Consider the following 12,738-nt stretch of genomic DNA (forward strand, 5'->3'; position numbering starts at 1 on the left):
AGGATCACACAGAATATTTGCTCAAGCATTTTATGCCAGTGAAGCTTTATCCATGTACTATAAGAGAGTGACTGCCAGCATTGATCAAGAAATGCTGCTCAGGTTTAGGATGAATGTGTGAAAGATCTTTTGCTTCTTCATTTCAGATTTATTTAAAACATATTCCATCTTGAGAATTCATTTGCACCAACAGAGCATTGCAAGGAATTACAAACCTGCAGCTATGAGATCTGCTGCCTATAGCACACAAGAGGATAGTTGACTCTGCCAGATGCTTCCTGTCAAGACCTTTTGGTCAGCCTCTCCGCAGTGCTTGATGATGTATGGTGAAGTTCCAGCATTTTTAAGACATCTTGGCTTCAAGAGAACTTACCCAAGACACGACATAACAAATCTGCTTATGGTTAAAGCTCTATATGCCAACAAACCAGTTCTCTACCAAAATACCTAAAATTGGCAGGTGTTTCTTGAAGAGAGGTATGAGGTAAAATTCTAAATGATGGATGATACCTACAAAGAGAAAAATCTCTCCCCACCATGTAACCTCCAGGCACAGCAAGATAAACAGAGCATACCTATCTCCTGATTCTTCAATAATGAACTCAATAAATGTTCAACTGGAATTTACCATCCTAGAGATACACTTAGAAGAAAAAATTCAACAACAGATACTGGAACAGTAAGGCAGTAGGTGTAAAACACTGATGCATGTGCAAAACACAAGAAAAGAACATGGGAAGAGATGAAATTAAATAACTGAATTACCTAGGAACAAAAGTGTTTGCATGACAGAGGAGTGGTAGTTCCAGGCAATGAAATCTACTGATCAACAGCTTAGCTTGAAAACCAAAAAATTTGACTGCCTGTAATCAGAAACTCATACAAAATGAATTATACAAAACATTATCAAGACTGAGTAGGGTCTGGAATGACCCCACTTAGAGCAATTAGTCTGTTGCATGCACACTACAAAAACTTCTTAGACAACTTCTGGATAACAGGGGATCATCAGTGCAAATGGGAGATTTATTTTACATCTTGGTGGAATCTGTACCTTTAAGAAGCAAAAGACCAGAGAGTACAGAGGACCATTAGCAGGAAAACACAACAGCCTGGAACAGATTTCTCCTTATTAATCACCATCCCCTGCATCAATTATTATAAAACTGCAAGACAAAACTAATTCAGAATTTACAAGCTTTTACTGCCTTTCTATTCCACTTCAGACTCTGCACCTGTAATAGCCAAGCATATATTGCTTTTAGGCACTTGCTGGAGAAGTCAGCTTTTCCCTTAGGAGCAAAGGCATCTTTTACCTAGTTAGAATAGTAAAGGATTTGCTTTTTGTTCTTATAATAATTTCTTAGTATTAGTTTAATTTTTTGCAATGATTTCCAAATACTCCCTATTAAAAATACATGCAGCAGAATTTCTCATATATTCAACTGCTACAGCTATTGTCAGTTCACAGATTGAAGTTAATTTACTCTAAAAAATGTAATATGATGAGGCAGTGTGTGCATATAAGAGCATATACTCTGAAATATGCATTCCTGGGTTGCATCTGAAGTCCTCTTGCTGCTAAATGCACGTTCAATCAACAGGGGTAGACTCAGGTAGTCTAAACTTACCTGCAATAAATGCAAATAGTGTTACTATCACATTGACTGATCTGTAATGTAAATCATTAACTGATAAATAATGGTGGAAGTACCTTGGGAGGTCTCCAGTAAAACTGACTACTCAAAGTAGTAATCTTTGAGGTCAAAGCAAGCTCCTCTGCATCTTGCTTAGTTAGGTAAGGAATACTTCTATGGATGGGAGACTCTATAACCTCTAGGTGATATGTTCTACTGCTTGCCTGTCCTCATTTTTCCTTACATTAAAAAGGACCTCCCAATTCCAACTTCTTCACAATCTGTCATTATCCTACTACGAACCATTGTAAAGACTTTGACCCTGTGTTAAAGTCATAGAATATCCCGAGTTGAAAGGGACCCACAAGGATCATCAAAGTCCAGCTCCTGGCTCTGCACAGGACAGCTCCAAGTCACACCATGTGCCTGAGATTATTGTCCAAATGCTTCTTTAACTCTGTCAGGCTTGGCGGGGCGACCACTTCCCTGGGGAGCCTGTTCCAGTGCCCAACTACCCTCTGGGTGAATAATGTTTTCCTAATATCCAACCTAAACTTCCCCAGGCACAGCTTTGGGACTGAGGTCAACCTCAGGTCTTGTCACACGTCACCAGGGAGAAAAGATCAGTGCCTGCCTCTCCCCTTCCCCTCAAGAGAAAGCTGTAATTGCAATGAGGTCTCCCCTCAGCCTCCTCCAGGTTTAAAAAGTAACTTCAGCCACTCCTTACATGGCTTCCCCTTAAAACCCTTCACCACCCTTGTTGCCCTCTTTTAGACACCCTCTAATGTTTAACATCTTCCTTATACTGTGGTGCCCAAAGCTGCCCCCAGTACTCGAGGTGAGGCTGCCCCAGCTCAGAGCAGAGCAGGACAATCCCTCCCTTGCCTGGCTGGTGATGCTGTCCCTGATGCTCCCCAGGACACACTTTGCCCTCCTGGCTGCCAGGGCACTGCTGGCTCATGTTCAACTTTCCACTGACCAGGAGTCCAGTAGCTTACTGCCCAGTCTGTTCCACCCAAAATGGGTAAGAACTTCACCTATCCTGTGATTCATAGTGGTAATTTTCCACTGCATGTAAGACATTTCTAATCATTCATATAAAATTTCTAAACACAGTGAAGTGTATTTTGGGCAAGAAAGGTATTAGAACTCTGAACTTAGTACCACTACCAAATATTTCTTAATTGTTATCAGCAGATGGCACCAGATATACTTGGTATGACCTGAATCGGCTTTTTTTCTAAGATGTTTCATTCAGAGTCGTGATTACAGCTAAAACTTGCAAAGTTTTCAATTTACATATCTGCATCTGCTTAAATTCCCATTTTTAAGTTGTTACAAAATACAAGGCAGCCGTATTTAGTCCATGGATCATGTATGTACATACATACTACTTCAAATGTAGTGGAACAGTATCTAAAGGTTTAGAATAAAAGTAAGCCCTCATGTTATTCTAGTTTCTCTCAGATCACTGCAGACCCAATGCTATTAGGATAAAAGACGACTGAATTTGTATGATGTAATCTGATATTTACTGCTTGTGATTGTCAAGGTAATGGTGTGAATGCAAGAGAAGAGAGCAATAAACATAATGTAATTATGACTAAATGTATATTGCAATGATTTATTTTAATTCAAAGCTCACTTTTAGGATTAATACTTCCTCAGTTTATGTGCAGCATGAGCTTATAACTACTCAAGTCTGTACTACTAACTATTCTGCACATTAACATTGTGTGTGATCACTAGACTGCAATGTCTATAGTGACAGATTTGACTGTTTGGCAGGATAATGAACAGTGAGCTAAAAGCTCCCAAAATAGTGTTCCACAACAGTACTCCATTTACCAAAAATCAGTACTTTTTCATTAAAAAGCTAACCTAATGACTTAATTTGTCTTCTGACACAATGCCAAAAGGCAGTGAAGAGCCGCAGGGAATCACAATCCCCCTTATACCAGGAATCCAGTTGTGTGAGGAGCAGGACTAAGAACACATGATTGCTTCTCAGTGTGTTTTATAAATTCACTCCATCACTCCCCTTTTCAAAAAAAGGTCACATTTTCTTTTAACAACCTCACCTCAACAACCACCAAACTGTCCCAGTAACACTCTTAGTTCTACTTGTAAAATCATTCAGGTTACTGTCAGGCTATCAGCACACTAAAACAGGAATACAGTTATTTATTCTGAACCATGTATCACAATTAGTTCAGTTAACTTGACCAATCAACAAACAGAAGGAGTTCACTCCTCTCTTCTCATAAATGTTCCACCTTTTTTCTTCCTCTATTCAATTGCAATTTTCACTACTCTATATCAGTCATATTTCTATGAATCCTCATAAATGTAGCTGAAATAACCAAGAAATGCAGTCAGTGAAGAAAATAACACTGGCAGTTTTGTGGTCAATACTAAAAGTATGCTTTATCTCCTTAAAAAAGCAGTGAAACCCAATTGAATAGTTTTTCCTGATGAAGTTTAAGAGGGACAGCAAAGCTGTCACAGAAGTTTACCACACAAACTGTGTCAATATCAATGATTACAGAAAACCTCCCAGATTTTGAAAGGAGAAAGTAGATTTCTTAAGATTATTAATCAAAATAAACTGCAGGTTTTGGATGAAGTAGCATGTGCAACTCAAAACTACACCTCAGAAAGAAACATTTTTTTTTTTTTAGTCTGAGATAATATGTGCACAATTTCATTGTCATAGGTTTGCTAAATTAAATATACATTGTCCAAGAAGGATAACCAGCTTGTGACAGCTACACAACTTAAAGGAAACTACAAAATGAACAGGACAATTCAAAGTTAAATTCAGGTATATGGTATGGTATAAGAAAGCTATATTTATGAATGGAAATATTTTAGAACATAACAGGGATATCTAGAAATAGCAAAGAGCTTTAAAAAGCTTACAGGAGAATTACTTTGGGATGGGAAACCTGGCATTGAAGACACTTGACAAAGCAGCCCACAGCATCTGAAAAGATTACTTGAATCTCAGACATTCTCTCTATAATTTTGTGCCTAATTCATTATATTCTACAAGAGCTTCTCATATCTCAGTTGTCTCTTGGTGGATCATCGATCCTGAAGATGGAACCTGATTCACAACTGTTTTTCTTTGGTTTTGTTTAAAGACTCACATTAATATTGCATGGAAAAATGAGCTTCTAAGAATACAATGTATGGCACTAAAAATACAGAAATAGTCCACAAACAAAATGTCTGATCAAGCTTTTAAACAACTGTGATATAATAATGATCATGTGTCACATTATGTAATACTCATAGTAAAAAAAGACTTAATATGTATTTTGTAAAGCACGCTGTTTTTTTCCCTTAACACAACAGAACAGCATTATGTAAGTGGAAAAGCACCTAATTCTACTCTTCTTACACCACCAACAGGGTAAAGAGAGATGTCATACTTGGAAAGAAAGCATCTGGGTTTCAGACACATTGTTTAATGGCAACAATCAGTGTTTGATGGCAAGAAGGACTTTGGGTTTGCTGACGTGTCTGCTGAGCACAGGACTTTCCCACAGACAACTGAGTACAAAACTGGTCTTTCACTAATACATAGCGAAGTTGGGTTCCTAATGGGAAGACTGTACTTGTTTACAGAATTTCAAGAGTTTACTCATTTTGGCAGGGGTTCATCATCTTTTATCCCAGATTCTATAGACAAATTGTTAAACCATAATGCCTGAAGGCTGTCTGCTCCAGGCAGCAATATACCATTGTTGCATGTTTTGAGATCTTCTGAATAAGTTCCTTGATAAAAAAAAAAAAAAAAAAAAACAAAAACCAAACAACACAAAAACCAAACCCGCAACCAAATCCCCTCAAACTAGTCTGCAAATTAAAGAAGCCATATACTAATTTCTTCAAAATAGAAGATTAATGGGACCAACAGATGAACTCTCAAATTTGCTCACTAGTCTTAGAAGTTGTTAATAGAGGCCTAAATTAGCTACAATAGCAAGAGAGTAGATCATCTTGAGGAGTTTGCATCCCAAGCAAGCGTTACTCTACCTTAAAGACAGCCAGCAAAGAATTTTACCATTTTCTAGCAATAAAAGAACATCTGTCTTGGGACCAGGTATAAGAACTATTTCTTAGATAAAAAATTACTGGATTTTTTTTTTTTATTCCTATATTCCCAAGTTGATACTTGAACTCAAAAATCTACAAAAATTCAGAAAGCAGACTTGGGATTTTCTTAGTACAACTCTTCATCTTCCTCCTAAAATCCAAACCATTACTTGACTACCTCATAAATTGGTTTCACACGCCCTTGACTACTTTTTTCCTTCTCACTTGCCATAATTTGAACAACTTTAAAAGCTTTGTTAAAACCTGAACTGAAGCAATATTCTTAGTAAATTCTTATCCAAGAACAGAAATACTGCAGATAATCACAAAAAACATGGTTTTTTAATCAATAGACAGAAACTCTTTAACCTAGCACTACTGATCCGGCAGATCAAACCTAAAGAAGATGCTAAAGCCAAATGTTCTTTGTGAAAAATCTTCGCTTAAAAGTCATTCACTCCACTGAGGTGAGGTCATGCCAAGTTTCACTTCTCCCGACAGAAGTTCCTCTCAAGGAGTATCAAAAGAGATCATCTGCAGCAAGAGTATAAAGCAGGCGAACACAGAAAAACATTGTACACATCAAGACCGAGAAGAAATAATGAAGTAGAAATTTGAAGGAATTAAAATATCTGCCTAGGGAGATGCCACGCAATTGAGCCTGTGATAAGACTATAACACAACTTTAAGAACTTACAAGGTCCCAACTTCATTGGACATTTTATTTCAAGTAGAAAATAGCTGGTTTGAAAGAAAGCCAAAATATGGACTCAAAATCCTGTTGCACTCCATTTTAAGTTCTTTAAAATGCAAAAAAAGCAAAATGTATACTGAGTAGACAAAATCCATACAGAAAAAGAGTCTACATATCCCAGGTTCAAGGACATAATCTCTCCTGCTGCAGCAATGTAAAAGGGAGAAAACTAACTTTGCTTTTTTTCTCCCACCTATGTGAAGACGAGACAGTATCTGACTAACTCTATTATAAGCAAGAGAGAGCTGTCACCCTAGCCATACTCAGCTCACATACACATACTAAACCCAAGAAAAATCTATGAAAATTGTAGTTACTGCATTCACAGTAACTTCATTCACATTTCCTCATTCACATGAACTGAAGGAGGAAAATTGCTATTTCTGCTCTTGCTGACAGCGAGTAACCAAGTAACTTTCATGAACTAAACAGACTTGTCAGTCACTCATGTACTACTCTATTTGATGAGTGTCAAAGAACAAGAACAGTTAAAGAATTAATAACCTACTAAATACTGTATTTTGACAAGAAGTTTTAACCTCCATCTCGGATGCATTTGAAGGAGCAACTTTCATGCAAGAAGATCCCAAATTCCATTTTGCAACCTGCAAAGCACATTCTCTCATGCAAAATATTTCTCCCATTGGAAACCAGAAGCGAGAATTTAGGAACAGAAAATGTTTAAATGCCCAGAATTCCAGAGAATGACAACTGAGGCTGGCATGAAAACAAATCAACAGCTCATGGTAAAAAGAAAAATCCAAAATAATTTATGAACAGCAATTCAAAAGAATGACAAGTAATACAAGAGGATGAAGAGAAATGGCAAGTAGGAAGGGCAGTACTTCATTTGGTGATTCAAATGATTAAGGAAAGCCAAAGGAATAAAAAAAAAGAGAAACAGCAGAAACATCTATTTCAGTAGATAAATTTAGAAATACTTAGGAAATAAAATTAACCCTGAATAACTTGATTATTCTAGACTTTTTGTCATATTTCCTAACACAAAAGACATGCTTTTATTACCTTTCTTTCGAAAGAGTGCATTTAGATAGTTTTCTGCTTGGCATTCAATCTTATCAGTGTTGGACTGGCCCTGAGATGACAGTTCCTCTGTAGGCGTTGACTGTGAAGAACCGAAAACTGATGCACGATCCTAGAAAACATATGAAGATCATAACGTCTTTCAGAAGATAGTCTGCTAGTAGTAAAATACACAATTAAATTATGGAGCTATTGAATGGAACAGAACCACTAAAATCAAAACTACCTTGAGTCAAAATGCAGAATTTACTTATTAGCAAAATTCAATTTTCCTACTTTCATATCAAAAAATGAGCGTTGGGGATTAATGATTAATATAATGCTCATACTTACACTGGCTGTTTCTTTGTGTAAATTACAAAAGGAACATTTCTCATCCATAGACCAGTCAGTTAGCTCTTCTGGCTCACAGTCTTAAAGGAAGAAAAGAAAGCTCAATGTTTTAAAGAAGCAAAAACGGCTTTTGAAAACAAAATATACTTCCTAAAATTCTCTTAAATAAATTCCATCCCTAATATAATATGGATTTATTGGTACAATGCGTTTAGTCATACTCAATTTGTGCAGCTCAACTTACAAAGATCAGAGTGCCTTTCTTAAAGGAAAAGGTAAATTTGTGTAATTCAATTGCCAATCTGTCATAATTACATAATTACAGAGGTATCTGAATACTGCAAAGAAAGCTCTGAATTGCAAACCTCATTCTTTTCAACTGAAGTGTGCAAACCTGTAGTAAACTAAGCTAAAAGTCAGATATGGGCTCCTCACCACGTGAGCTACATGCATTATACTCACAATAACTTAATTGATTTGATATAATCACTATAGGAAAATCCAAGCCTTATGCTCACTTGTAAGCACTTCACTTATCTAGGAAAGTACTTTTATACGTTTTATCAGAAAATGTACTTTGGTCTAGAGGAAATGCAGGACTTAAACTTACATTGCCTATATCAAGTCCAGTCTTATACTGAATGGAGACATATAATCTACTTTTTTTTTTTTAAACAAGCCACTAAGCTTCATTTCAAAAAATTAAAAATTTTCAGCCAATACCCTTTGCTTCACAAACAAGTTACTTTAAAACTTTTCCCAAACCAACTGTGCTGCTAATAGTTAAAATTAAGCTTCTAATTGCTTGTTTAAAATTGCACACGGGCAACTTATTCCAGTTTGCTTTTGTAGCAATTTGATTCTTGTATCCATGAACAATAACTAGGTATTTAGCACCTCAATGCATTTACAGCCTTTCATTATCCCCTTTACACTTCATTTTGTGGCTAATCTAGTCCACCTGGTTTTCCTCAAGATTCAACTCCATCTCTTCTGCACAAGTCTCACCTGAACACAGGAACCAAAATCTCAAGATGATGTCTTTTACCTTTACACCAGACTTCCTTACACTGCAGGCAGTACTTTTCCTACAGTATCCTAGTTATGCAGCAGCCTTTATTACAGCTGCAGTGTTTTGGCAGGTGAATCCAAACACTATTCACTACAACACCATCCTGTTCACTTCCAGTTCATGTGCTTACAACCTAAACAACATTTTCACTCCCCTTATTAATTCCCAGGTATGTTTCCTCCTTTTCTCCACACCACTAAACTACAGTCAATTGTGTTTAGGGAGGTTCTTGAGATTATCTGCTTTCAATAGCACATGATGGCAGCCTGATCTTGGCTGGCTGCCAACCCCAGTCCCCTGATACTCTCACTGCCCCTCTTTAATAGGGCAGGGGTGAGGAAGTAAGATGGCAGGGGAGAAAATCAGGGGGAGAAACTTGTGGGTCACGGTAAAGACAGGAGATCACTTACCAATTACTGTCACAGGAAAGTCAGAGTCAACTTGGGGAGAATCAATTTCACTTATAGCCAATAAAAACAGATTTGCATAGTAAGAAAGGGAAAACACTAAACCACCTTACCACCCCTTCTTCCCAGGTTTCAGCTTAATTCCTTCATTCCTGACTCCTCTACCTCTTCCCCCACCCAAACAATGCAAGGAGGATGGGAAACAGGCTGCTCTCAGTCCATAACAACTCCTTCTCTTTTTTTCCCTGCTTCCAGCTTGGGGTCTCATCCATGGGCTACAGGCCTTCATAAACCGCTCCAGTGCTCTTCCCACAGCTGCAGCTCTTCATGAACTGCTCTAGTATGTGTTTTATTCACAGGGCACAGTCCTTCAGGAAGAGAGCACTCCACAGACCCACAGCTCCTGCCAGGAATCCTGCTCCTGCATGGGCTCCTCTCTACAGGCTGCAATTCCTGACAGAGGCCTGCTCCAGCATGGGACCTCCATGAGCTGTAGCTTCCTCCAGGGCATCTCCACCTGCTCCAGTGGATCCTCCAGGGGCTGCAGGGTGGATAGCTGTTTGACATGGTCCTCCATGGGCTGCAGGTTCTATGTGCTTCACCACAGTTTTCTCCAAGGGCTGCAGGGGGAATCTCTGCTCCAGGGACTGGAGCACCTCTCCCTTCTGACATTGCTGTCTGCAGGGCTGGTTTGCCTGTCGCCCACCTTCCTCCACCCTCTTCCCACAACTTCTGAGCTTTTACTTCTTCTCAAAGATATTATTAAAAGGCAGAAATCAAAATAAAATTACCCCAAAAAATAAAGGTTCTTCAGTTGAGAACGAATTCTGTATTATTGTATTATATGCTTTCAGCAATGCAAAACAGCAATTTTTACAGGTTGGACAGCTGATGTTTAAAAACAGACATGGTATTTTTCTTGGCTGGACAGTAACAAGAGATAATGAGTCATTTTTGCTGAATTAATTTACCTGTCCCAACCCATTAGAGCTATTCCTTTAGTATGGCCACAGCATAAAAACAACACTATTCCTTCATGACAAGCTCATTGTTTTCCTTGCAACCATGAAAACTATTTATGAACCATGGAATTTGACACTTAACTCTAAGACAGGTTTCATACTTTCAGAGAAGTTCTTCTGCCTTGGGATGCTGAATTTCCACTGGTAAAAGTCAAACTAGAGAGCAATCCTTGTGTATTGCCAAAAAAGCCAACCCTGAGAAACATCAGCTCTACCTAACACTAAACTCTGTATTCTAAGTAGTATAAATCATGTACAAGACATATTAAGTCTGCCAGTGAGCTAAGCAAAACTGTATCAGATATATACAAGTTATCAAATGCCAAACAGCCAACAGTTTCAGGTCACCACCACAGGAAACATCCTGAGATCAGTATTAAGTTTTTAACTACAGATAGGCAGCCATACTCTCAGAAAAATCAGTCACAGACCACACTTCAAGGCGAACAAACTTTCCTCAGCTGCACTGAATTTAGGAAGATCATCATCTTCCTTCCCCATTTTATCTTGTTTGGGGTCAGATGATGAAAGATTTGCAGACAACCTATAATGCTTGCCAGTCCATGAGAAATAGTTGCTAAGACTGTGCAAACAGGATTTTAACACTAAACACAGTACAGATTATTAGTTGAAACCAAAGTCCTTTAGCACAAAGCTGTTAATCTTAGTTCCATTTATTAAGAATAAAATGGTGAGCTTTGACAAAAAGAATTTTTTTCATTTCCTAAGAGGCTCTCATCTTTGTTTCGCCAAACCACATTTCCCAAAAAGTAATGCCAAATTAAGTAAATTAATTCCGACATCTGTAGTACTGAACAGATTCCATGTTTATATCTTATAATATGAAGTAACTGCCTAGTAAATCTAAATACAAAATAGCTTAAAAAATTCAACTCTTACTTACCAATATTTTATGATTATAACATTCCAGAAGATTCTCCAGCTATTTGTGACAATTTTTAACATATCCCACCCTTTCTTCATACACAGCACTACTGCTTCCTAGTAAGTACATTAAAACAGCTGAAGTGTTTATCATATCTGTATTTTTAATTTCATAGAAGCTCCAACTCTATTAGATTTTTGTGTTTGAGGTAATTTTTCACTACTATAAATACTTCAAAACAACATAAAGAAAAAATAAAACCTTTCCTTCTGTATGAAGACTATTTTTTTCCAGGCAGAGAAAGAGCATTGAGATCTGCTTCTCTCCAACAAGACACAGCTTTTCATCAGTGTTAAGAGAACAGAATCCCAGCACATAATCCCCCCCAAAAGGAAGTACACACATACCACTTGATTAGAGGAAAAGCTTTTTAACAGTTTAGCTAACTATCCATATGTAAGAATAAAGAATAACAATTTATATGTGAATCTACTTAGCTGAAAATGGGTATAAGGAAAGGATTAGAAAGCCCTAAAGATTCAATGACATAAGAAGCCTCAGTTCAGAGCTTGAGCCAAGGTCAGATGCCAAGACACAGAACTCGACCCCTCTGCAACCAGAAGCTGCAGAATCCAAGCAGTCAGGAAAACAAAATGGTGCTGAATAATGGTGACAAGAACCACTTTAGCAAGTTCAAAGTAAATCCTACATATACAAGAATTTCAAGACACAAAGAAAGGTTTAAAAGGTATCTTCTTGGAAAAGTGTAATAGTCTAGTAAAACTGAAGTGTACCTTTTACCATTTAAATTTGTCATTACAGTTTATTATTCACTCAAGTAACTTTAAGATAATAGAATACAGTATTTTAATTTATAGATCAAATAATATTTCAAGAGAAAACTAAGGAGGAAATACATCAATCATGTAACACTTTATGCACATTATTGATTTTTTTTCATGTCACAATAGATAAAGTCAACATCATAAGAAAAAAATTGCTACTGGATCTAAGCAGCATATGTTTCAGCCAATTCTCACATATTTCTGCACAAGAAAGCCACAATTTCTTGAGGTATGTTTGAGGAAACATACTCTTTCTGCTAATGAGCCATACTATTCCATGTTGACAGTATTAATTTAGTGGTTATGATGAGGAAAATTAACAGCCTAAAAGATGCAGTAATTCAGGCACATTGCTTAGAGTCTAAACATGAATTGTAATTCTACCAGCCATACCTTCTAACTAAAGCAAATTTTTTTACTTTGTATCTTAGTTTCATTATCTGTAAAATGAAAAGTGGCACTTAGGACAGTAGAAAGATTTGTACAATTTTTACCTGAGAGTTCTGTATTAATCTTTACAACAAAATTCAGATTTCAACTCAGAAATAGCCTGCCTACTATACTAATGATAAAGCTGACCTCTACTGTGCCAGTATAAACAATTGCACATAGTATTATTGAAGTTACTGATACT

General features: G+C 37.2%; 1 protein-coding gene across 3 annotated transcripts in view; it reads right to left on the reverse strand.

The window, feature by feature from the left end:
* The window catches only part of LCORL (ligand dependent nuclear receptor corepressor like), a 79,733-nt gene that overhangs the window by 40,529 nt on the left and 26,466 nt on the right, over positions 1–12,738 (reverse strand). For all 3 annotated transcript variants that reach the window (XM_062493412.1, XM_062493411.1, XM_062493413.1), the window contains exons 3-4: positions 7,873–7,952; positions 7,522–7,651 (exon numbers count right to left, since the gene is read on the reverse strand). In XM_062493412.1, the coding sequence (XP_062349396.1) occupies positions 7,522–7,651; positions 7,873–7,952 (210 nt within the window). The remainder of the gene's footprint in view (positions 1–7,521; positions 7,652–7,872; positions 7,953–12,738) is intronic.

This window comes from Cinclus cinclus, chromosome 5 (genome assembly GCF_963662255.1).
Source record: "Cinclus cinclus chromosome 5, bCinCin1.1, whole genome shotgun sequence".
Lineage (NCBI taxonomy): Eukaryota > Metazoa > Chordata > Aves > Passeriformes > Cinclidae > Cinclus > Cinclus cinclus.